The sequence below is a fragment of the Anopheles stephensi genome, chromosome 3, assembly GCF_013141755.1.
Source record: "Anopheles stephensi strain Indian chromosome 3, UCI_ANSTEP_V1.0, whole genome shotgun sequence".
Classification (NCBI taxonomy): Eukaryota; Metazoa; Arthropoda; class Insecta; order Diptera; family Culicidae; genus Anopheles; species Anopheles stephensi.
Genome location: NC_050203.1, coordinates 57,961,803 through 57,988,660, shown reverse-complemented (window position 1 = coordinate 57,988,660; position 26,858 = coordinate 57,961,803). Strand labels below are relative to the sequence as shown.

The following is a 26,858-nucleotide window of genomic DNA, read 5'->3' as shown; positions in this document are numbered from 1 at the left end:
TTTACTGTCAGGATACATTGCTGTATTTATTTCGGTTTCATTCTGACGAGGTTTCATTTGAGAGAAGCAAAAAAAAACATTCTTCAATAGCTATCTAAAAACAAAACATTATTGCCGTGAAGTCCATTAAAAGTATGCTACATGCTGTCGGCGATTCCCGAACGAAGCAATCCTCATCCCATCCTTATCCGCATTTTCAACAAACAAAAAAAAGGTCAACTGTAGCGCTGTACTTTGCTAGTTGTGGGATTTTGTGTTCGGTTTTGTGTTCCTTTCGCCATCATTTTAATCAAAACGATTCTGATGCTGCTTCGTCCTTTACGCGGTACACATAAATTTACAAATATTTCTACACAACAAAACAAAAAATCCTTTCCTTTACACGGAACACGTGTCGTATGCGTATGGATGGGGTTTTCACCGGTGATAGGGTTGTGATGGTAAGGTAAACAAACAGGCAAAACAAACTGGGCACAAATTCTTCTTCTCCCGGCACACATCTCCTGTGTGATTTCGTCTTTCACGTGGTAACATAAGCTTTTACATAAAATATCCCTAGCCGCGATGTGTGTGTTTGTGGTGTGTCACTGTCTGCGTATGCTTTCGGCCGTTGGGTTTAACTCACACACAAAAACAGGAACCGAATCCTTCGCTTACTCTATGCTAATTTTCCTCCACGCCGTACATTAAACATTCCTTGTGCATGCACTAGACTTTTTTTCGATTTTCCTCATTTTTTGGCCACTGTTAAGCTCTCTTCACTTAACGTATAGACGCCTTGTCTCTGGTGTGTGTGTGTGATGCTTCTATACATACACACACTCATGCATTTTTATGTTCCAATTTTCCAGTCGTAGTACTGGCAGCAGAATAAAAATAATATTTACAATGCGCATCATTTCACGCACAGCTAGTAAGCGCAAGGGAAAACAGCATGCCATATTCACGACGCGGCGGGATTATACACATTTATATATTTATAGCTTTATATACGCGTACGCTTGCACGTCCATTGCGTGCGCTGTCGTTTCGTTTTATGTTCAATGTTAACATTTAATGGTTGTGTACCGAGCTAATTGTACAGTTTCACAGAAACGTGTAATTAGCGTATACGATAGTACACCGTCCCGAATAGTGTCGTACTTGGCTCCACCGGTTCCACCGTCGTTTGGTGATCGTAGTTCACTGGTCGTTCTATACAACTGGGTTTTCCATCTCTGCTCTGCTAGTGCATCACTGTTCCAGGTCCTAAAAAGTCATCCCCGGGCGCCATCTCACCTTTGTTTTCCCCACCAGGATGCGTTCTTCTTTTAAGCGATTAAGAGTCACTTTTTACATATCACATTTTCACTGCGTGCGCGTGTTTTTGTGTGTGCGTTGGTGGCTTTGTGTGTATGCTGTTTTTTTTGCTCATAGTTTTTATGGTACTTTTCTTTTGTGGTTCGCTGTTGTAAGCTCCTGACTTGCTTCACTGTACTACTACTGCCGCTAACTGCTCGATCCGCCTTGTCGCTATTGAAATTGTCACATTTGAACGGGCAACTGAAAGAGTCGCGTGGACCGAAGGCAGTATAATAAATAAATGTTTCATAAATTAATCCCACCAGCGGCTGACAGTGTGCATCCTTCCGTATCCATCCTGCACTGACTGGTTGAAGTTGAAGCAGCTGATTCCAAGTGTGGCCCTGTGAGCTAGATCCTCTCCAAGCGGCATCTTCTCTTCCCGTCCTTCCGAGTCCTGTGACCTGGATGCTCTTTAGGTGCGCTTTAGCGGCAATCCTGCTCCGGCAGCCGGATATTACGGAAGGGTTTTACGTAGCAACTTGTGTAATGTGCGATATCCAATCGACCGTGTTGGCAACCCGATGGTAGATACCCGGTTGACCTCTGGTGGCACAGGAATAGCCCGCGGATACGATGCCTGTTGAAGTGGAAAATGGCTTGCGTTAGTGTCGGTGTGGGATGCTTTCCCTATTCTCGCACTGCTAGCTGTATAACTCACCGATTAAGTACCATCGGCCACTCTTCTCGTGCATCAACGGACCACCGGAGTCACCCTGGCAGGAGTCTTTGCCACCGCCTCGATATCCAGCGCACAGCATCTCCGGATAGATGACAACGTTGATGCCGTTCGAGCGATGCCATCGTTCGCAAACCCTGGTGAAGTGGAGAGAAGGAAATGAAGTATTTGGGTAAGAAGAACTTTGTGGAAGCTTTAAGGACATTTGAGAACCTTTTAAAGGGAGAACTTTTATCAAGTGAGAGGTTGTACTTAATTCATTTTAAAACCTCAATATAGATATTAAAAGAGAAATGTATTTTTCCTAAGGAAGAGACTTTGAAATATCCGATATGTCCCACAGTACATAACAAATCCTTATCATACAACCCACCGGGCTTAAGGGAAAAGCTCATCTGAGGAGCGTAAAAAAAAAGTCTCCTGAAACCTATCGCAACGTCCTGAAAGTAAACCCAACCATCCCATAAGCAATACATACCGATTATCAAGCACCGGGACGTCGACCGCCTGTAGCGTTTTGGGTCTCAGCCGCGAACCGGGATTCAGTGCGCCCCAGCCAGCCGCCCAGCCAAACTTTCCGAGGAAATCTTCATTCTTCTCCGGCAAACAGATGGGGGCTGACGTACACGGAAATCAGCAGCAGGAGCAGATGTAGTTCGTCCACGAATCCGGTCGAGATTTTCCGGAGGTAAAGGGTTCACGGAACCAAGCAGTTGAGAGGTTGAGAGAGATGTTTTGTTTTCGGAAGGGATTCGTTCGTTTGTTTGTTTGTTTTCCCGTGGCGCGATTCAGGTTAGAACGACACAGGGTTGAGTAGATATTGCACCGAGAAATAGGGAAAACAAATGATTGGAAGAGAGAAGAAAGGGAATGTAAAAACATGGTGTAAGAAACTTTTTTCATCAAAACCCGGGAAAATACACCCCATTTTAAGGGTGCGATTAGAAGTTATGATAGGAGAAGAGGATTTGCTTTTTTTGTGGGATGGATCAAGAAGGTAAGAAAGGATGTAGCATATAATATGGATCGGGGTACAATTTTTGCCGAGGGTCGGTTTCACTTTTTTCTTCTGGGGCCCAGATCCAGATTTGGAGTTTGGTCTTCGGTAGGTCTTCTTTCCTTTCACTAGACTTAGTTTGAATATTGGATCCTTTTACACAATCTGGTCAATCTGAAGAGAAATGGAAGAAACACAATCCCCCCCCCCCCCCCCACACACACTCGCTCCTAAACAGGTAGGGGCCAAAAAGTGAAACTGACCCCCGACGAGAGGTCTTACCGATATGGGGCATAAAGTGCACCGTCCGCTCGAGCGTCAGCACGGCCACATCGAACCGATCGGCCTGGGGTGTGAATTTGAAGTACGGATGCACGTTGATCGTCCGCACGCCGAAGGTGTAGGCCGGCAGGGGCTCGACCGCCGAGTTGATCACGTAGTCGCCGAGGGTCACGTGCACCTGCCGTGGGGTCGCTCGCGCAACGCAGTGGCCCGCGGTCACCACGTGACGCCGCGAAATCAGCGAACCCCCACATCTGGAAAGCATAGACCTGTAGTTTTAGAGTGTGTTCGGAAAGAGACAGGGTGCAAGCAGAACCCATAGCCATCACAGGGAAACGTAAGGGGAATTGGGAAGGAAAGGTTGGGAAATGGTGGATCAACGATCGGTCACGCACACGATCGAAGGCGAGCGAAAGGAGAACAACATTGAGCAACATTGAGTGCGGAGTGCGTCCGAGTACAGAAGTCGAAATGGTGCCATAGAACCAAGGGAGCATCGAGCGCGGAACGGTACGGAAAATTGGAAGAGATTGTAAAATTAAAGAAAACAAGCAAAAGGACAGCAAGTAACACGACACAAGTAACAGCCCAACAGACATGAGTAAGAAGAGTTAAGATATAGAAGGTGAAGACACAAAGGAAGGAAAAACAAAAAGAGAAGCGAACAAAAAACATGTTAGAGGATTAGTTTATGATTAGTAACAACAACATACTGATTAATGGCGATAACGAAACAAAAGCACAACGTTCGACGAAGAATCGGCACGAGGGCCAACGAATGAAGCTGTGAAGGAACCACAACCATCACGACCACGATCAAGACGACACCACCGTTGGCGACGGCGATGGCGGCGGCGATGGCGATGACTCCCGATGCTGGTGAGAGTTAATTAGTGGTTATGTTAATGAAATTTTCCTCTTCAATTGGCAGCTGCACGAGAGGGCGGCATCGGTCCCGGAGGCATCATTTCCGAACCATTGTTGCACATCGTAGCCGTAATTGGTCGCATCAGGCAAGGTTCTACCGGCCGTCGGGATCGGCTGCATCATCTTTCGAAGTTGATTAGGTTTGGTTTTTTTGCTTTTGCAATTTGATTACGCCGTTTTATCTGCAGTGCATGAAGTGAAAGTCATCCTTAGGATCTGGCACCCTGGAGTGATGTCGAGTGAGCGTGGACGCATCTCCCGAAGATTGGAACCGCGTTTTTGCAAAGTATGCACTATCGGATGTAAACCTTAGATGTCTTAACTGGAGATATTACTGTATTAGTTAATTATTAAGCTACATAAAGGGTGGAGCTACTCAGGATAGGAGATCTATGAGATTTCGGCTATGATGCAAGTCCTGTTAGGTTTTAAAAACTTTAGCCTGAGTGACTTTCCAAGTGGTTTAGACAACTGTCCAATAATGTGACTAGAGAATTTAATACAGGCGTTGTCTCTAAATTATTCTCCCCAGGTTTCCAGGTTTATCGTGGGATATCAATATTCTTCTCAGAAGTATTATTCTTATGTATTATTTTTCAATTTGCGACTGTGAGCATACATTTTTGACTCTCTAAATCTCTTAAATCTCTAAACTAGATCAGCTAGTCCTGTGCTTCGCTTCTGCTTGAATATGTCAAATGTTTACGCTGCAAATTTCGTCTAGATTTCTCGATCAATGATGTTATGCAAACATGTTTCAGCACTTCAAAATAAGAGACTAAGCCAAAACAGTAAAGACACCAAGAGTGGAGGACTATTGAATAAGACCACCTATTTTTATAAATTGTAATATTGAAATTATGTTATTGAGATTTGAAAAAACGAATCTATCATAAGATTTATCGACAAATCGATTGTAAGAAATTTTGGTTATTCTTATCAAAATATGAATAAAAATTATTTTACAATAAAATAAGGCTATTCATCGAACTTAATATTAAGTAAACAATTAATAAAGGTCTTGGGCTCCTTTTATTCAACTTTAACACAGTCTGGCTTTGTTATTAAAAATGTTTCTGGTGATGCAATTTGTTGGTCATCGAGATTTGAGTTGAAACAAGAACTCACTTATGAATCATTTATCTTTGAGTCAAATTTTTTATCCTTTCTGTCTACTCAAGATAAGTAAAAAAGGTTAAAGAGCCTGATAAAACTTTGTCACATTACATCACATCAGAGATTCGATTACTTTTGGCATTAAACTTCTGCAAATCCGGTAGTCGTTGTTGGTCTGCTCTCGCCAAATATATTGTTTCACCAAGGGGATATTGTTTGCTGTTTGGAATCATGCTGCTAATTTTTCGTACCAACTCGAAGCTATCTCCACACCTGTATTTGTTCATAATGATGATCTCATAGTGCCCCCCACTCGACCATTTGCACACCACTTGCGCAAATTAATCAAACACCCACCGTCCAAGGGAAAGGCTCCGAGCCCACTTCACATCTTCCGGGTTGGTCGGTGTTGTGGCAAAATATTTTAGTTGCTCGTACGATTTGATGCAATCGAAACTGTTTACTTAATTGAAGTAATTTTCTACCAAATCAACTACCTTCCGCCCGGGGGGGTAAGACACAGTTTGTTCGGAAGCATTTTCACCGGCTTTCTCAACCGAACCAATGCGGCCGGGCGAGTGTGCAAACAAACGGGCAGCCGTATCCAAATGCAAATGAAGCCTCTCGGTGTGCCACAAGACAACCGTTTTGCAGTAAATCCGTGTCAGCTGTGCTCCATCCCGTCCACCCACCGCCCTATTCCACATTCGTTTGTGTCCTACCCGGGAGCTACACCTCGCTTCCTTGACGCCAGCCACGGCGTCCCCGCTGTTTGCTTCCACACCTTAACCGGCGTAGCAGATTTGGCTGAATTTAGTCGGCTTGTTGCGGGCGTGGGCGCTACGTAAACGCACTCGAAACTTTCGATTTCCAAACCTCGACCGGGGTTGGCACTTTCTTCTCGCGCAGCATCCGGCGCCGTACGGTGAGGGAGTGAAAGATTTCACCCGCAGGAAGGTTTCCGAGAAACTCGACCAAAACCCGAAATCGGTGTCAGAGGCCATTTTACATGGTTTCGCGCATGTGGGTCATGTAAAAGTGTGCGGTGGCATCGTTGACATTATTTTCTCCTCCGGGATTCCGGGACTGCTCCGGCACGTACTTGATGCCTTGATCACAATCCCTACGAGAGCAAACCGTTGGCGAAAGGCGACGATGTTTTGCGTGCCCCCGAAATGGAGCAAAAGTGCATTACCATAAATCTCCTCTATCCGGGTTAACCAATGTACACACGAACTTACACAAACACACACACACATACAGAGAAGCACAAATACATCAACGGGTTAAACACAAATTGGGAGCTGGATAAACATTCGAGGAGTCTGGGAAAGAGAAAGGGGGGAAGAAGGGAGAAACGTTACCTCGAGGAACCTATCCGGATGTACGCTTGCCAGGGGAAGGACCCGAATCCTGCGTCATCTCCACCGACGATCCGCCGCTGGGCTGTCTGCTTCGCTAACGATATTCCGCAACCTGTGCTCCCCAAAGGTGGATGGAGAGAGAAAAAGAGAAGACAAAACCAAAACAAATTTTAGATTCATGTCAAAGGCATTTGTTTACTTGGGAAGATAAGAATGTCTTCAAGAAAAACAGAATTCAAACTGTCAAACGAATGTGGTGCGCGTGGGAAATAGAACACAGAGGAAACAAACAGAAAAACCAATCAAAGTCAATGCCAAGTGAGTACTGTGAGCCACAGGAAAGCCTTCGAACACAGACAACAAATGAAACAGTAGTCTGTCAGTGAAGGAACGTGAGCGTTGATGTGATGAAGATGTTTGTACCATGAACTCGAAAGGTTTTTGGATGTAAGGTTTGATGTGAGTGTGTGTTAGGTAAGATGTATGTTAGTAGCTTATGATTAAGTGCACATGAAACTAAATTAATTAAAGCAAAATTGTACATTACAAAATATTATTTTACAGAAAACAGGAAACATCCACAAGTCTAGATCTCTTAGTTAAAATGATATTTATTTACAAATGACGATGTGAAGAATATAACTCGGTCCTCATGGACAGCATGGAGTGGAGTCAGCAATTTACTGAGAAACTCTTAAGACATCATCTTTAATTCGGCTTGATCTTGATGATCACGATTTACAACCGACTTGAAGTGAATTAAAGGTTTTATTAGGAACAATGTTGAACAATTCTTACTAAGCTTGGCTACTCAACAAAAAAATCAGCAAACCATCAGAGACCACCTATCGCTCAAAACCCCATCGCACCATCACACCTTGGCACGTGAAAGTAATTTCCAACGATCAAATGTACGATCACAGTCGAACCCACACCCGCTGACCAACTGCGACCTAGTGTGTCTAGTGACAATTACCAAACCGCACCGTTCAGCCGTGGTGATGGCGTTGATGTGGTAAGGCGAGGAAGAGAAAGCGTTCCTTGTTAGATAACCACTGGCACTGCCTAAATCGCTATCGCTTTAGCCAAAGTGATGTCAAATCGGTTTCATTACCGTTCCCATACGATTGGGACACCGCGGCCCGCCAGTGCGCTCACGTAATGGCGCCTAAAGAAGCAAATTATTATGTTTCTCGGCGCTTCCATGGCTAATGAGTTGGCACATTGGTGTTCCATTTTTCCGCATCATAGTAATGTCCTTAATGAAGGATCGATTAAAGTGACCGAAGTTGGGAAGGGCTCCTGTAGCAATCGGTGGCATAATGAAGAGTCGTCGTGTAACAGTGTCTATGAGTTCTTAAAGCTATCTGCCTCCAATCGCCATCACATAACCGCATGCAACCCAACCCTTCTGTCCACATTACTCTCCAAAAAATCGCCTTGTGTTTTAAAATCCTAATGTGAAAACCCTCAACTCCACCGTGGTTGTTAAGCTTCTGGCTAGTGTTTGCCCTCAGTGTCACCGTCATCCGGAACCGGGAAGGTGCGTCACGTGCGAAGCTCTAATGCCGGACATGATACAGTAAAGGACACTATCTATAACCGGGGAATCCATTGGTTGCTTGGGAAGGATGTAGTTTGTGTGTGTATGTGGGTTGGGTTGGGTGATACAAACAGGGACCAAATGGGGACAAACTCAAACTCGAAACCCCAAGCACGCGAAACGTCAGTTTTTTTGGTGTTGTTTTGTTCGATTGAAGTCACACTCACTGGGATCGTTCTGCACCGGACCGTACTCGAGGGCGGGCACATTCGTCAGGTCGACGGCCGTACTCGCATCGATGCCGATGTTGGCCGATTTCGCCGTTCGATGGCAGCAACCCTTCAGCATACCGCCGCACGTGCCCTGCAGCAGTCCGCCGGACATCCAGCAGAGCAGGAAGAACTCGCACGTGCCACCCTCGTGCTGGCACTGGAGCTCGCTTCTGACACCGCGATTGTTACCACCGTCACCACCGACTAGATTGGAGTCCGGGAGTTAGTTAATTTGTTGCCGAGTGATTCTATGTTGCTGGTGTTGCTAATGTTGCTGTTGTTGCGTCGTTTACGGTGTTGTTGATGTTGATGTATCATTGTTTCTGTCTTTGCGTGTATCGTGCGAGAATGCAGAACATCTGGTTGGTCGTCTGTGTTTGTGAGTGCAGCACCGAGCAAATAGTGTCCTGAGGGGTTCTTTGTTCAAACTTCTTTCGTTATACTGGAGAGCGTTATTCTCAACAACAAGCAACATTTTCATACGAAAGGACCAGTCTTCAAATCCCATCCGATCCGTTTCTCCGCAGTGAGGACTGACTATCCAACTACGTGGTATCATTAACTCTAGATAGTCAGAAATGGCAGGCATGACCATACGAGATTGTTAGGTCAAGAATCAAGAAGAATTGACAACAATTCTGTATGTAAACAAAAGTTTAATAGATTAATAAAAGCTCCTATGGATTATCTGCTATTCGTATATTCAAAGGATTCATACACGATCAACAACTTATATTCTGATTCTCGTCTAATGGATGTTTTAAAAACCTGACTAGTGAATGTAAGAAATACTTGAATAGACAAAAAACTAGCACAAAACATTGAGCAAATTTTAATTCTTGGGTAAGGTTCCTAGGAAATATCCGGACCACACTTCCTGGTCGAAGATTCTTCAGGGTTCTCGATTCTATGCCATGATTTTCAAACATAATTTTCAATGTTGTTTGGGCCTTACCGATTAAAAAACTACAAAATTTGTTTAACAAGCTATTCCAGTCAAGTAAAAAAAATCCTTGAACCCTACTTGAACGGCGACGAGACCACAATTAAAAAGGATAAATCTCAAAAGTGCCATCAGTTGCTTACTCTAAGATATTCTTCTTAGGTATGGATGGAGAATTTTGCCTAACAAGGTCCATCTTGCCCAGGATATTCTTTACCGTCTAGACGGAAACTCTGATCCTTGGATTAACGTTTTACTACCAAAAAACTTTTAGTTAATATTATCGGAAGAGGTCCTGTCAGTTTTTGCTACATTTTTCCACAAAAAAATAAGATGATCGATTTGGCGACGCGGTACGTTCACAATCGATCATAAACAAGGCCTCCGTTTTGCCATCTTTCTTCTTCGAGAGTAAAACTGAACTGAGTACAAAAAATCGTTGGTCGCTATTTTCTCTCAATATCTATTCTCTTAAGCTGTCTGGTTTGTATTATCTGGTATAAATATCAGAAAAGAATTTTAAAGAATTTAAAGATAAACCTCTGCCTTCGGTGTTAAAAAACCTCTGACTGATTTAATGTCAAGGATCCGTACAGTGTTTAGGATATTTGCTCGGTGCTGCTGCTCGTCCAGGATCGGATCTCCGTGTGTTCCTTTGATGGTCTTCGTTCGATACAAAAGTATCCTAACCAGGGATAAGTTATACGCAACATCCGACCCCGCCTGACATTTTCCCAGCGCCAGGAATCAATTGGTCGAGACGGGTTGCGTTTTTTGTGAAGATGACGTAGCACTAGACAATGCATAATCATGGCTCAGATTAAACCGGTTCGGCGTGTGTGTTACAATTCCCTTTCGATTGTGCAAAACATAAACAAACACACGCACGCACGATCATAGGATGGTCGTCCCCCGTCCCATCGCCTTACCACCCCTTCGTTACGTCCGGTCCGGTTGAATGTCCGACCTGTTCGATTACACGGAACGTTGCACATCGTCCGTTCGTGCGTGCGTGCATTCGCAAAGGAAATGTAGACGAAGCTCGATGGCCGATGGGTTTCGTATTACATAAACCGCTTTTGCTTGTCTTTCCTACCACCAGCCATTTCTCTCCCTCACACATCTCTCTTCGTCATCGTCTTCACCGCTGCAGTACGTCCTTCTTCAGTGTTACCTTCTCCGTGTACGGTCAAACGACCGCTCACTTTCCGCGACGCCCCGGTATCGTCGCGCGTGCCTTCTTTCACGAATCACTCTCACTTTCATTTGCTGTTTGGTTACTCTTTTTCCATCCTTCTACTCGGCAGGCCCGGCACCCGTTACCGACCGGTACCGACGCTGGGTTTTCTTTCGCTTTACCGGAGATCCCTTCCGCGAGATGTCCGTACCGGGAAGGGGATCTGCTTTTTCCGAGCTTACATCGAACCCATTCTGGTACGGAAACCGTCCGGAAAAGGTGACCAGGAATGGCAAGACGAGTTGGTTTCGGACGTGCACGGGGTTATTGGGAGGTTGGTGTGATGGAGGGAGACGGAATGGACTCGGATTGGGTTGCAATTGGTTTGTCGGCGTTTTTTTTTTACCACAAAACAAGGCGAATCTTCTGACGAATAGTAAGTTTTTTTGAACGAGACCAATATCTTCAAGTAAAAGCTATTCCTAAAAGAAATCCTTTTTTATACAAATTACAGGAGTTCGATCAACAATGACAAGCAAATAAAACTAATTCGAGCACGACGTAATGCAAAGCCCAAGTTGCTTGTCCAGCTTCCTGCTGATTGATTTTAATCGCCTGCTCAATTGCAATAAAATCATTAACGGATAGCAATTTATGCTCCGGCCTTGTCATAAACCGGTTGCTCGCTCGCTTCAATGCAGTCCCTCCCCATTGCACCAAGGGATGCAATTTCGCAAAGTATAGGTTTTTATCGCTTCTGCTCGTACCGGCGGCACCACATCGTCGTGGCGAAGCCGTTAGTCGAAAGGCTCTCCCGAGCGCTGTTGTTGTGCACTTAAAGAGCGAAAGTTTAATTAAGTTTTATAACGATCGAGAAGCATAGGAAAAACCAAACCAGCACACGGGAAGAAAAAAAAATCAGACTGGGAAAAGATAACGCTCCGAAAAACTGCATTCCTTTCTCTTCCCCATTCCATCCCTGCTGGCTGGAGTGGTGCAAACGGCGGGACCAGGGACCGGGCGCACACAAAACTATTCTCCGTCGCCCGATAACGACCCATTTCCTTTCCGTGGGTTTTGCACAACTGCGACCAGAAAACTGTGCCGAACGGACGGTTAAGTACCGCGTGCCACGAGTGCCAGGAGGTGCCTCATCAATCCCCTGTGACGGGTACGGACCTGATCGTTTGCCAACGACGTGCGACGACGATGGTGTATTTATTTATTTATTATCGTAGGCCTTCTTGCCGTGGACGCTCTTCCGCGAAAGGTGTTCGAGCGCTCGAAATCGTGACAAATGCCTTGCGGGGAACTCTCGGGCAAACATTATGCAATCGCGCACCGGGGAAAAACGTGTAAGTGTGTGTGTGTGTGTGTCGAGAAGGAAGAAAGTGACTGGGCGATTGCACGTTCGCTTTTGCTACGCGTCAGAAGTGGCCTTGCTTATGTGAGCGTATGGCGCCCGGCTAGTTCCGGAACTGAATCGCTAATTTGTACCACGCGAGACTACTTTGAGTGTGTGTGTGTTTTGGGGAGTGGGATGCTGCGTGCTTCGTCGTAGTGATTGAAGCTTAAGCATTTCACCAATTTTGGGTTTTTTCTGTTGGGGGTAGTTGTTCCAATCGGGAAAAAGTATCATTTTCGAAGGTGTTGTTCCATATTGTTAAATCCTAATGAGCGAATCAGTCAGTATCTTCGAGTTTTGCCTAAGTATGACATCATCGTAAGGAGTTTTAGGTCGCTTGTGGGTACATACTGTTATAATGCGTTCATGCTTCTTACATTTTTAAAGCAATTATTAAATAAATCTTTTACATAAAAAAGGGAGCAGGATTCTAAAAAAACTATTACATGTACAATGAAGTATTCTATTTCATTTACTTGTAGATTTAATTGTAGGAACATAGAAGCCTCCACAAAAAAAAAAACAAATAATATTCACTAAGCCTCTTATCCTACAATCAAAAAGTTTTCTAAAAAATATTCTATGAAAAAAATCCAATTGTGGAGTGGGATGCTCACCTCCTAGAAATGGACGGATCATAGATAAGCAAACTAAGGAGATGCTTGAGGCCTTGAATTTTGAAGGGCTCCTGTTCATATCGACAGAAACTTATATTCCTGTAAGTTAGCTCTCGGGCGCACTATATCAGGGATCTAATGAAATGTCTCTACTTGGCCTTTGATTCAGCCAGTGTGTTCGATGCATTAAGAGCCTTTTTAATATACTCGCTTCACATGAAAAACTGACTTATTTTTATGAGAATATAGTTGAACTTTCTTAGACATAAAATTCATCGAAGGATTATCGAAAACTATTGATTAGCAGATGCATCCAGCCTCGATTTCAATAGACACGATTTCAAAAATATGCTATTTAAGTCATGGGCAGTTAGCATTATTATTCACAATTCCAATCAAATAGTAAGCATACAAAAAAGATTGAGAAAACATGCTCCCAATTTGTGCAATTTCTTAAATGCATTATTGCAGTAAGTATCTCGTCATTGTAAGCATGTAGAACTAATTTTCACCACCCTGAGCTTTACTTCTTCTTCTTCTGTGGCACTACAACCTCGAGAGGTCTCGGCCTGCCATTTCTGGCTTTCTGTGACTTAATTTTACCCGTAGAAAAGTAGTCAGCCTTTCGTACGGGGAGGCGGTCTGGATGGGATTTGAACCCCGGCCCTGCCGTGTGAAGACCGGCGCCGCTGTCGCCTCGGCCACCGGACGCGACCGAGCTTTACTAGCTTTCACTTAATCGCATTTCATACCAATCTGCAACGTGTGAAAATCCATCAGCTCCAAATAGCTTCATTGAACGGGGCTACTTACAAATTACGGGCCCACGTGCTAGGAACACCCGCTTAAAATGAGAGCAAAAGTCTTAAAAATTGGTTGCACTCGTACCATTTGCCAACATTGATTTCATATTGAGGTGTTCTTGCTGCAACTTCGGGGTCTACTAAATTTTTTCATATCTCGTCATCGCCACACAATTTTTGCCTGCCGTTGGCCCGTTTATGGGTTTCGGCCAAATTGAATTCAGTTCATTTTCTACGGGCCACTGCGAAATGGTATGCTAGCGGGAGTGCTTCGAAAGTCATAAATTGTTTTCTTCTGCGTGAAGCTTTCACAGAAAGCTCACCCAACTCGAAACGTCAAAAGATAGAGCGAGATAGAATGTGGGGTAGAATTCAACCCCCGACACGTCAGAATAACTTCAGTTGCAATGGTGACGCGCATCGCCATTCTCGCATCGACCAAAGGAAAAGTAGCAAAGAAAAAACACCGACACACACACACACACACACCATCCCACCCATTACGCAACGAGCGCCACCGAAAGCGTATCAAAACAACGGCCGGGAGCAAAAGAAACAAAAAGAGGGCCGATAAAAGCTTTACGATTTATTGTTGCGCGTCGTTCATTATGTTTTTATGTAGCACTTTGTTCCAGTTAGCCTCTCGGCCCGCTGGCACTGGATGGCCCGCGGCGATGGTTTGGACGGCCCTCCGTGCGCAAACCCATTTCCACCCCACGAACCGACCGAACGACGCTGACCGGATTCTGCCCGTGCGTTTTCGGGCACATTTTTGCGAGCCTTCCTGCCCAAAACGATGGTTGGCGAAACGCGAATGCGAAGTGTATTTGGATAATTTAATAAGCGACTCGTTTCGATGGCCATGGCTTATCGCGGGCATCCCAATCGCTGTTGGGCCCCCGGTGTTGGTGCGATGATTACATGATGCTCCAAACCGGTGGTGGCGTGTAATGGGCTGAGAGTGACGGGGGAGCAGAAAATTTCACCGGAAAAATCAATAAGCTCAAACGGTAGCCGTCTATCCGGATGGTGGAGTAGCCGGCCACATGACCAGCCTCACCAGCAAACAAGCGAGAGAAGCGTACAAGAAAAAACAGAAAGCAAATCAAGTAGAAGCAAACGAGCAAAAACCTGCTCGCCCCAACATCGGAAGCAGCCAATTTACGGGGACGAAAAGGAATCGAATTGGGCACCCGATGGTGCGATAATACACATCCGGCGTGAACACATGTCGTGAGGGCAGCTGGGCAGCAACTCCACCAAACAGCTTCACCCAGCGCAGCTTCCGCAGCTGATAACGGTGGCCGATGACATAATCAGTCACGATTTCGTTGGAAAAAGCTGCCCACGGAACCAGTTTCCGTCGCGGTTCGGTGGACGCGAGCAAGGGATGAGCGCCAACCGACCGGCTTTGTTCATGTCCACCAGTAACCGGTGTGGCGTCGCGTCATCGACGACAAAATAGCAACTTTCACTCCATATTTTATCCACCGAAACGAGCGAAACGGACCAGTCGGCAGTCGACGGCAGGGGTTGAGTTCATCGCATCGCAGCGAGATATGCAGAACGGACTCGCGAAGCATTCGGTAAGTGCATCCGTTGCAGCAAGACGTTGAATGTCACGAGAATGATACCCGGGAGGCGTCGAAATGGCTTTGGGGGGATGTGATTCCCAGCAAAGAGCATTGCTGCATGCGGGGAGAGATAATCGTGATGGAAGATAGTTTGCATCTTGAGGAAGATACGTAACGATGCACATATGGATGCGGCGTAATAGCTGAGAAGCGGTTGAAAAGTGCAGCTTAGCCTTTTTTGGAGCTAACGATGGTTCATTCTACAGATGACTGGAACTCTCTGTGGGAAGTCTTAGTGAAGGGTCCTTGTGGTGGGTCTTAGCTCGAAATTATATTATTACATGAGTATGGTTTGAACGGCAAAAATAATGAACTTTAACTTTAACTTGAAGGTTCAATAGAAAACTATACAATTTCTCTGAAGCCTTTGTCAAGGGTCTTTGTGGCGGGTTTGGTTTTTTTTATAATTCAATATTTTGGATCTGAGAAAAACTTGGAATACATTTTATTACGACAGCATGTTTTTGAAGGCAAATGTATCAGATAAAGTCTGTAGCTATAACTTTAATATCCAATAGGAAAAAAATCACACTCTCTGTGAATACTTAGTGAAGGGTCCTTGTGTTGAGTTTTGCTCAGTTATTCAGATTTTGTAATAGCAGTCTATTATCTAGAATACATGAGGAGCCTGAAATTTATTTCTTTTTTAAGACATTTTCTTGATGGATAAGTTGATACTCTTCAAGGTTCAATTGAAATGTATTTTCTTGCTTTCTGTGAAGTCTTTGCGAAGAGTCCTTGTGATGAGTTGAGCTCAAATTTAATTCATAAGGAGAGCATTTGCGTTATGACAAGATTATTAAACTTCAACTTACATTTTAAGAAGCAACAGATAAAATTGAATCATTTTTTTTTATGGGAAAATCGCGACTTGGCATAAAAATATGGGTCCAATGATGAAAGTTTCTTCAATTCCAACAATTGGTAAATCATGCACCTTTCCAGCAAACAAAAAAACACCACTACTTCAGTTGAAATTGGAAACAAATCGTTTCTTTGTGTTACCAAATAACACATCCATAAAGCGCTCAGGCAAATGTTTGCCGTTTCGCCTTAAGAAGCGAGCGAGAGAAGAAGAAAAAAACTATATTCCATTAAATGTAAGACACTAAACAATCGAATGTTTCTTTGTGTTTGTTTTTGTTATTACTGTTGCTTTGTGTGTGTGTGTGTGTGAGCGAGCTTTTTTTTCGCTCTTCATCCCGCACGGCACACGGCCGTTGTTCATCCATCCGCCCGAAACGAATGCGGAGAAAGTATTTTAAGTGTAGCAATATAACGCCTTTCGCGCTGTGTTTAAGCAATCTGCTGCCACCATCCGAATGCAGGCACGGACCCCGTCTGGACTTTGCCGTGGTCGGTTTAGCCGCCGTGCCGGAGTGGTTGTGTAAGAAATCATCGACGGAAAAGCCTCCATCTCCAACCCTCCCTGTTTGTGGACAACCCCGGGACGCGCCGTAGACAAAGTTCACGCCATTTGCGATCGCTCACCCGCGGAAAACTGAAGGTACCGTAGCTGGCTGCCTGCCAACTGCCTTCACACCGTAACACCATTTTACGAGGTGGAAAGATTAAGCTACAAAGATTAATTTTCTCTTTGGGAGTTCGACAGAACGGGAGCGGGTTTTCGGTGGATTGCGATGGTGGTGGTTTTCCCTTTGGAAAATGAAAAGTTTAACGGCGAGCGTTTTTCCGTGCTCAGCGCTGGGTAACAAAGTTGCACCCAATGTAGCGTGATTTTTGAGATAAGGCAATAGCGGCGTTTAGAGTGTTTGGTTCAATACTCAAAACGGGAGCACACATGAGTTTTTTTCTTTTAACCTACGAACCCACGCTGCCACGAACTTAAGAGGATTTGTGATGGGGTTTCGGTCTGGTTCTAATGCAGCTTGTCGGTGCTGCTGTTAAGCTGGTTATACCGACAGCGATCGTTCGGCGATCGACTTCAGATTGTCTGTTGTAACATTCGTTATTTCTATACACTTTACAAAGTTTGGAAGTTATTCTTAATAAGAAATAGGGCGATAGAAGCGTTTGGAAAGTAGAGAACCCCGCCTTTCTTCTGGTTTGTGAGAGATGACAATGAATTATGAAAGCAGAAGGAGTGGAATTATTTACCAATGATGGATGAATGAGATATGAGGATGAATAATTTTGATGTTTTTTTATTGAAAAACAGGAGCAAACTTTGTAAGCTACTGGTCCGTCCTTAAAGGACACTTAAGGACCGGTATAGATAAATAAGAATAAGAATGAGATGAGATGAATCGTTGCATGATCGCGAACAGAAGCCACTACCCATTACAGTCATCTTTGGAATCTGTACAATCCCTGCGATCAAGGGTTTGGGAAAGAATGAGTGAACATTGGATGAAAATGACACGGAAAAAAACATTCTTTACAGCTTTACAGCCACCAGTTCCAGAGCTTGTTTCGTGGCGTAAGAAACAGCGTTCGGAACGACAGGACGTGGACAACCCGCTTCCAAAAAAACCACATACAAACACCTCTAGTAAAGAGACAGACAGAGTGGAGGATAACACAAAGCCAAGAGACAGAGGACTGGAAAAGAGCACACACGCAATATGAAAGTCGAGAGAGAGACGCTGAAGGGCGGTCGGCTTACTTACCACGATCTTTGCTGGTCGTCGCCGGCTCATCATTGATGTCGTCCTGGTTGAACTCGTTCCGCACGTCCTGGATGGCGGCCAGCTCGTTCAACCCAAAGTTTTGGTCCCTGTAGGCACGGAACGTTAACTGACACGCTGCTTCGGATTAGCGAGAAACGGATACTTACCTAAAGACGACATTGTCCACACCGAACCCGGACGGACCGGAGGCGAGATCACCCTGCGGGAAGACAACACGCGGCGAGCGAGTCTTCCAGAGCGGTTGGTAAATCTTCTGGTTCGGTTCGGTGTATAGCTTGGCCGGGAAGTAGGGTGGAGCCCGGTTGGGTTGGTAAGGGCTGTCGGTGTAGTAGGCTGGATCGAATGTACGGAAGTTCTTGCCCTCTCCACCGAACGCATCAGCAAATGGACGCTGGACGGCTGTTACTGGCCCGGACACATCACCAAACTTCGTGACATCGTCCCGGAACGGTTGTTTGACGTTCACGTTCCCAGGGAACTCAATTAGACGACTAGGCCGAGGAAGAGACTCAGCCGGTCGCAGATCGATCGGTGACGGGCGGTTAAAGTCCCGGAAGTAGCGATTAGCGTACAGACTACGGGAGAACTCGTCTGTTCCACGACCTTCGTGGGCAGGTTCGCCATCCACCGGTCCGTACTCATCCGCGGTACTAACAGGCTGCTGGAACAGTCCCAAGTTGTCACCGAGTGTGAGACTCTCCTCACTGTACCCTTGGGGAGTGAAACCGGTCGCTGCCTTCAGTGGTCCCGGGAACTGAATACCAGATCGCCGAGCTCCAATGACGGGTGTATCGGACCGTGCATACTCATCACCATCCTGCGTTCCATGCTCTTGTTCTTGATGTTGTTTCGAGCTCGTGTCCGGTACCTCTGGCTCATCGTTGTCGGTATCCTTTGGAGGTCGACTAGGACCGACGGGTTTTAGCTCGGATGGAATGGGCTGAGCCTCTTCCCGATAGAAGTAACTGATGGGGATGATCTTGTAGCGATGCTGTCGCTGTGCACGACTCACATTCTGGTAGATCGGTTCCTGCTCGGGTGACGGCAGCACAGATGCACCTGGCTGCTGGTCCAGTGTCAAACCAACGTCCGGGGCCACCTCATCCGAACGGCGCATTTGAAACGCTTTCGAGCGTCGTCGTTGTATGGCGGCCTCATTCGGAGACTGCTGCACTTCGTCCGCTAGACGGAACGCACCGAACGTACTCTGCAGATGGCGACTGTTCGGTGTCCGGCTGTCTATGTACCGGATGTTGTCCACGCGCGAAAACAGCTGGTGCGGGACGAGCAGGTTCCGTGCCGGTATGTTCCGGCCCGTACTCCACGGACTGATCTGTTCGATGCGCAGCCCGAGCTCGGGATTGGTGAAGGTGCGGACCTGAGCGTTTAGCTTGTTGCTCTTACTGGTCGGTGACTCGATCGCGTGGGCTAGCAGTATACCGGCAACGATCGTTAGGAGTCTCCATTTGGTGGGTCCTAACATTTTACCTCATTCGTGAATAACACACACACACGCACACTCACACACAACCCGCCAAAGGATACACGCGCACGTACCGGTACGCAACACACAAAACTCTCGCGCGCACAGACACACACAAACACACCACGCGGCTATGGAATGAGAATGGCGGGATCTCTGTCGCACGAGGTTCGGATCGTCGTTAGTTTCTTCTGGCGGGTCGCGAGTCGCGGAACTCGGTGTTGACTTTTACGCGATGCACTATTCTTTGATCTCCATTTATTTAAGGCTAACGGTGTCACGAGGATAAAAGGAAATGAATGATTCAATAACTTAGTACACAAAACTGAGCTAAGGACAAGATTTAGAAAATTAAAATTATAGCAACTTTATAGCAACTCGGCAAAGTTCAACCGACCGTCAGATAGCTTTTATCACATTATGTCCATAAATACGATCAACATAAAAATTTCTTAAAATCAAACTTGGCCATAACTTTCCCACTTGGCTTAGCCCTTCGATGGTTTGTTGTACCCAAAACTATGCAAACAAATTGGCTCCTTTTGCCCACCCTTAAGACAACGAAACAAACGCAGGCACAAGCACACACAAACACACCAACTCAGTTCCTTTACGCTGCGGAAGCCTTCCTTTAAGCGCTGGGTGTTGGACCCACTTGGTCCAAGTTTTTCCGCTCGCGTACGTTTTCACTTTCGTTTTTCCACCCGCTCCGCACACAGCACGCCTTCCCTTCCCGGTACGTTGCACTACTCGTGCAGTCGTCGTGTGTTTCGCACAGGTCGTTCGCTACAGTTTATGAAATTATTCCGATTTTTGCGTCCCTTAATATTTTGTGTTTTTTTTTTTTGTTGCGCCTTTCGAACGGTCGTTCGCTTCGAAGCTCGGCATACCCGGCAGCACATTGGTCCGTTCGCATCGGATTTACACATAATAACACTCAGTAACTCGTACAAACACAGGCACTCACACACACACAGAAAGGGGTACGATAGAGGAACACTAGCGGGCAAACAACGGCACACCTGCACACACCTGGAAGTTTAAATTCAAACCACTTTCTTTTTCATGCCACGGTTTTGATTGCCGTCGCTAGGCTGATCGCTTTGTCGATTGATCGGTTTAGTTTTTTCTTACTGGTTCATTTGGTGATGTTGCAACCGTCTTGGGGCAGGTGAAGGTGCTGCTAGTGTTACCCGTGTTGCAGTCGACTGCATGAAGCGTTGGGTGAAAATATCATTCCAGTAAAGATCTTTTTTTCTGTGAGTCTAACGCTCGTTACCAGATTATGCGGAATCTTGAAGAATATGCTTGAAACGATCTTTCGTTGCCTTTTGTACCTTTTGTTGTACTTACAGCAAGTCTTGTAGGTTCGCAAGTCTATGTCTCTATTACGTTACTCAAGCATGTGCTACTACCTGGTTTTTTTTAAATCGTCCCTCTACAACGCTTACCAAATTAATTGTAAATCATTGCATTTCAGCAGACTGAGAAATAATCACTCACTCGCATAATGTAGCTCTTGTTTTGAGAAATTTCGCATCGTTATGCTGTTGAAAGCAGTGACTGACGAATTTAAAGCTACATGTGCCGTGATTCCGGATGCAGACAGTGGCCAGAAGGCACAGCGTGCAGTGCGAAACCATCTCTCGACACGATCATCTCCATCGCACTCCTCCACCCAGTGGGGAGCAGTGGAAATTAATTTCACTTTTAATTTTTCGTACACCGTACCACACCTCTCGTCGTACGTTCCTGCCACAAAGCCCAGCCGACGAATCGGAGCGGGCCCACAAAAGACGAATTAACCTCACAGCGATCCGTAACCGTATCGCATCCGAATCGTCAGCCGTCCAGCAGCCACACGAGAGGTGCATGTGACTGGCTGCGAGCAGTAGTGGAATGGGCTCACATAACACACACGGCTGCAAGATGATGCTTCACCGACGATGGTTACCCGTCGTTTGGTATTACGAAATCAAGTGCTACCCGCTGCTGCCCGTTCCCACTGCAAGAGGATCGAACCTTTTTTTTTTTTGCTAAATTAACATTCGGTATAAAACTTATAATATGAGCAATCGAAATTGCAGCAAGAATTTTTACTTGAAAATATTCACCACATTTCACTAAAGGCGTTAGGTACGCTGAGAATACGATAGGTGGTGTCGTCATGCTCTTTTTCGCATTGCCATCACTATTAGACCGTTTGGTGTGTTATTAACTTTGGCCTCAAAGCCTAAATCCGTACACCGGTACACTAATGATTTGGGTGCGACGATAGGCAGTTAAATTGCAGTGTTTCATCGCTACGCTTGTTTTCTCTAGCAGGAGTGTAAGCTTTCCATGAGTTTAGCTTGTGTAAGACACATTTCCTACGATGTCTTAAATATAGATGAACTAAAATCGTCGTGATAGCATGTTCTTATCATATTTTTCAATCGCTTTTAAATATTATATTTATTTTGAAAAAAATGGTCCAATTTAAGACTCTAACGGTATTAGCCTGCCGATTTTGAACGCCTTGGTAATCTTCTTCTAAATTCAACTAATTCTGAAAAAACTGCAGTCCTATTGAATGGTGCTTACATCGAAGCTTTACCAAGTGTCCTTAGATACTAGACTATTCTCATGTTTTTGAGAGTATAACAACAGTCTTGAAGAACGTTACTTAAGTATTTGCACCTATGATCTACAAGAAAAACCATTCTCTATTGTTTCTCCCAATGCCAATATCACATAAAAAAACATTTCTTCAGCTCCATCGAATGACACCATTGAGCAGGATGGATGTAGGCATAGCTAAGCCTCCATATCTTACAACACTTCTTCACTTAATACTGAAGTAAACAAATAAATCTCATAATATAAGCTCACTAGCTGCACTTACGCGGATTAGTGCCAGATCTCATCATCGTACAGCGATTTAGATTCACCAGGCTCCTGTGAGCTGGACATGTAATGAGCATGGCACCATAAGACCTTTTAGGCCGTCCACATGGACAGAGGATTGGCAAACGACAGCACTAAACCGTCAGCGGTATCAAGGATTGTAATAGCCTGGCAATAAAGAGAACATAACAAAACATGGCGAAGAAAGTCTAGTCATAGAAGGAGGTTTTGTCATGATCTTCAGTCATTACATTGTTAAAAAACCATTTAAAATCAAATTAATTAGATTCTCAAACAAATACATGCAATTTGTACAGTGCTTCTTTAGAGTGTCTAGCAAAACATTTCCTCCAACTAGCGTCCAAACTCTTTTGCAACCGTGCATCTAGTGCCACCATGTCAAGGCTGTTAGATTATTGCTTTAAACAGCCAATTTGTTGTTGTTCTCGTCTGCAAAGTCTTCAATGACACTTGACGATTGCCAAATAACTCTCTTTGTATATGTCAACGGCTAATTGCTGCTCTTTAGCATCTACCACAACCACAACAGCTCAGGCTTGAGCAAGACGACACTGTTGATTCACTCGTGGGCTGTTCAAACAACCTTCTTCCGTTTTGTCGCATGCTGATTGAAACCAAACATTGGTGCCATCCATGCCTCATCAAACACAAGCTTCCTGTGTTGGAGCAGTGGTCAAGCAAATACTTACGCTTGGATCTCTTAGCACAGGGGCATGCAAAGTTTGAGCTCATTTAAACTTTTCCGGTACGAAGACCGATCGTTGAGCTATCGACCAGGTATTCAGTAAATTTATATGGATTAAAGAAAGAGCTGATTAATCATTAACGAACACGCACAGCATCGACATGCACGTGTCCTTACCGTGTAAATTCCTTTCAGTCACCCGTGCCGTCAACGTGAAATCAGGAAAAATAACAACCATTGCACATACCGGTTCCCTTCTGAACGGCATACGGATGCTTTCGTTCCTTGTGTGAAGTTTCCGGGTTTCCGGTATTCGCTTTACGAAAAAAAAAAAATCGTACGCAATCCGTACGCAAAGTGAAAGACCTAGACGAGAGGAGGTTCCATTTCACTTTGCCAAACTCCCACATCGTCGCTCGCGGTTGCGAGGGCGAACAATTTCTCCCACTTTGTTTACCACAACATCCGTTTAAGCTCGTTTTCGGCCCAATGCTCTGAGCTGAGAGGAAAAGAGGGAAACCACTCCGAGCCTCGTTCGCACTAAAGTCGAAGGAAAATAACGCACCACATTTATGGTGATTTCGTTCCGGCCTGTCCCATAATAAGACGTTTTCGCTGTACCGCAGGACACCATCCAACCGTCGGGAATGCGTCTGCGTGGAGGAAGAAGCCAGAGAAACAAAAACAGTTAACTGCATCCGAGTTGCAATTCGAGTTGTTAACCGGCAAAACAGATCCATACCATATGCAGCCACGCCAAAACCCGGTTTGACAGAGGGGCCTAACGCGACAGCGTCCGGTGCGTCAATTATGCAGCGCGGACATTTAACCATTGCTCAACTCGCTGAAGATGGCAGCGGTGGTTTGTCGTTTAATCTTTGTTGAAGGGTGCTATTTAGCTGTGTTGCAATTGAGACCCCGTTCAGCGCATGGCAGACTGGGTCTGGGTGAGGTTTTTCTCACGAAAAAATAAGATCACAACCCAACCAAACCTATCCCAACCGTAGGTGCGTTGTTTGCGGCCGGCCCTGGCTTCTGTTTGTTTCGGGTGGTATGGTCTATTTGAAGGATGTCGTCTTGTTGGCTGCACAGTGCTGGTGATGATGCTGCTGCAACAATGCGTCTCACCGATGGGACGGTCAAGATCGCTATTGTCGAGCAGCAAGGCCTCGCTTTTATAGCACAAATCAGTCCACCAAACCAGTCCACCAATGAAGATAGGCGTACCGTTTGGATGGGATTGGCCGAAAGCTTTGAACCTCAACGCGCACCTTGTTCTCACGCACTCAGCTCTCAATTACCATATTGCACCTGATTCTTGCACTTTTCCGTGGGATGGTTAGGCGGATCACTTTACGATCTTTGACAGTGAAAAGAAGAGTTTCGAAACTCTAGGTCACAGGCACAGCACGGTACGAAAGATGACCGTCTTTCTATCCAATTGAAGGTTAGATGGCTGCCACTAATGAAGGTGACACTATCATCGAGATCAGTGGCCAATGCCAACCAGACACAAAGTTATCGTGAGGATCAATGTAGAATGTGATCTTGCGATTTAATTATAAACTTGCCCGATATGAATCAACGCCCCAGCTAGGCAAGCACACGTATCCGTTTCGGGCTTGTTTCGAAGTAAGCTGTAGAGTGATCGTTTACCTTGACTTTAGGATTTTGCAGTTCGACAGCCCACGCTAGTTATGGAGCTTGTGCATGTAAGAAAGCAAAACTCGGAGAAAAATAGTACCACCGACACACACACACACGCCGGGGCCAATGTAGACTAGCAGCTATGGCGAACTTTCCACGCCATTGGAAAAAGTGAAACTAGTGAAATGTAACGATAGCGTTTCCGAAGCGAACGCTAGCCCAACCACCCACCCACCAAGCCGCCTGGTTTCCACCCTCGTCCCGTCCCATCCCGCGTGTACATGCACGGTACACAGGCGCGGTACAACAACAATGGGCGTCGCGTTCAGCTAATCCGCAACATTCCGCACGCTCGTGCCGGCCAAACTGCTCTCGATCTTAACGCAGATTGGTGAAGGCGAACGCCCAAGTGAACTGTCGCCGTGGGTTCAAACTGTACCGTGCCCGAAGTGGAGCACGATCGATTTTGTGTGTATTTAACGAGCCATGAGCTTTACGAGGCGATGGTAAAGGGCGCGTGGCTTGATTGATGAGCATTAGTTAAGGTGAGAAGGATTGCAACAAGGAGATGAAGCATTATGCTCGATTATTAAATCAAGTTCCAAATTAAATATTTTGTAGTTTAAGTGGCATGTGCTTACTTGTGTGCCTTTAAAGAATTTTTATCCATTTTCGCGCTTAAAGTTGAAAATATTCATCACGAAGCCCTTGCTGAACTGATAACTCTTCAACTATGGCTCATCTTAGTAGCTTGCAATTATTTCTTCGTCGTTATCGCCAATATCGATCTGCGACCTCTAAATTTGACAATTAATCTCAATAAATTTCAAATACCACGGCTCACAACAGCATTAACACCCACAACAGTTACTCTTATCGATAGGTTACGATTTTCATGAACGCTGGCCAGCACTTTTTCTTGTCTTTCACATCCAACAATCCATAGGCTTTGTTGCTCCAATTTGTTTTGAACACTTGCACATGTTTTTATAAAGGCCCTTTGTTCTGCGGTTCACTTTTAATCCTTTTTCCTTAAAATCACTGTCACTGTTCGTCATATAAATCCGTTTTCAAGTCGTATTGAAATAGTCACAGTTCTTCCAGTTAAAAAACAATCACTATTTTATAAATAATCATAAAAATACGATTCACTTTGGTTCACAATGAAATGTTTCACGATTCACAAAAATACATCCAAAAGATTCCACCCTCTATCGCACAAAATATCCGCCAAAAGCGTTAAAAATCACCGCGCTTCGTACGCTCACAACGAAAGACATCAATGCCCGCCGTCAAGCGAGAAACGAACCCTCGACTCGAACCGAAACCTTCACTCACGCTTTCTTCCAAACCGGAGCCAAAAAAAAGGTTGGAAATGTTCACACTTCGGTTCACACACTGGGTCACTCCGTCTGATGAGATACGACACCGCGCCGGATCGTCACCTAGCTACAGTACATCACTGACGGACCACTCGACGTTAACTGAACGATAAACCATAAAACAAACGCAGGTAATCCGCTCCGGCCGAACCGAACCTACCGTACCGTTGGCCTGGCACCGTTCGGGGGAGGGAGTCTTTCGTTCGCTCCAGCTGAGCACTACTCCTTCCACCTCGCACTTCCACTTGCACTCCCCCCTTCCTTCCACTGACCGGTTGCGTTCCTCTCGAATGTGGAAGTGTTCCGGTTGCATTGCTGTGGTGGGGTGCACGATGCATTGCTGGTCAAGCAATGTATGGAAGGAAGGAGTCCAACCATCCCCTATTAAGTAATACTTTTCCTCCTCTGATTCCATGCCATTCCCTTACGCCCCCCAGTCCCCCCCCCCTCCTGATCACCACGTTTGATCCTAGCGAGTACCACAAATTGTGAAGGATTTTGATACTTTTGAACTTTGAATTCGAAACGAAAGAAGCCAAATATTATACCGAACAAAAAAACGAGCAAAAACAATAGTAAAACCCCCGACTACGTAAGCACCAAACGCACCAAACAAAACGCAGCCGATGTTGGTGGTAGTAAACCGGAGACTGGTGGTGAATCTGGTGGTGCGAGCATTAATCCGCTGCTTCGGAAGAGAAAAGTACACAGCCTTCGCGTTTGCAGACGTATGATCCGTACAACCTTCACGCCTGTTTCTCTCTCGCTCGTGAAGAAGAAATGTTTCTTCAGCCATCTTTTCCTGTGATCGCTCCATCTCGTTCCATCTCCTGCTCGTTCCTTTTCACTTTTTACCACCAACACAACCCGCGTATGCGTATGCAATCTCTTTCCATCCGCCTGAATTGCCAGCATGAATTTCTGCTCATTGTCCCATACGAAGGAAGAGAAAAACAAAACAGCACCCATCGCCCGGTCGGAGCACTCACACGGTCGCAAAGCG

General features: G+C 45.4%; 1 protein-coding gene across 7 annotated transcripts; it reads right to left on the bottom strand.

The window, feature by feature from the left end:
• LOC118508971 lies at nt 1-26,483 on the bottom strand. Of its 7 annotated transcripts, none has more exons than XM_036048945.1 (9): nt 26,465-26,483; nt 17,898-19,502; nt 17,731-17,837; nt 8,477-8,725; nt 6,707-6,818; nt 3,300-3,568; nt 2,499-2,637; nt 2,003-2,157; nt 1-1,921 (listed from the first exon to the last, which is right to left on the bottom strand). In XM_036048945.1, the coding sequence occupies exons 2-9, from the start codon at nt 19,232-19,234 to the stop codon at nt 1,812-1,814; spliced, it is 2,478 nt and encodes an 825-aa protein (XP_035904838.1). In that variant the 5' UTR covers nt 19,235-19,502; nt 26,465-26,483; the 3' UTR covers nt 1-1,811. The 7 variants fall into 7 exon arrangements, with proteins under 7 accessions (XP_035904838.1, XP_035904837.1, XP_035904836.1 ...); XM_036048944.1 differs by lacking the exon at nt 26,465-26,483 and adding an exon at nt 26,404-26,462; XM_036048943.1 differs by lacking the exon at nt 26,465-26,483 and adding an exon at nt 25,859-25,941.
• Nucleotides 26,484-26,858: the final 375 nt, after the last annotated feature.

What these genes read in the sequence shown, in the direction of transcription:
- LOC118508971 (XM_036048945.1), bottom strand. Translation starts at nt 19,234, where the DNA reads ATGTTAGGACCCACCAAATGGAGACTCCTAACGATCGTTGCCGGTATA. An exon ending in GCACTTTATGCCCCATATCG is followed by an intron (nt 2,638 to 3,299) that starts GTAAGACCTCTC and finishes CGTGTACGTCAG; the next exon opens with CCCCCATCTGTTTGCCGGAG. An exon ending in GTCCCGGTGCTTGATAATCG is followed by an intron (nt 2,158 to 2,498) that starts GTATGTATTGCT and finishes CCACTTCACCAG; the next exon opens with GGTTTGCGAACGATGGCATC.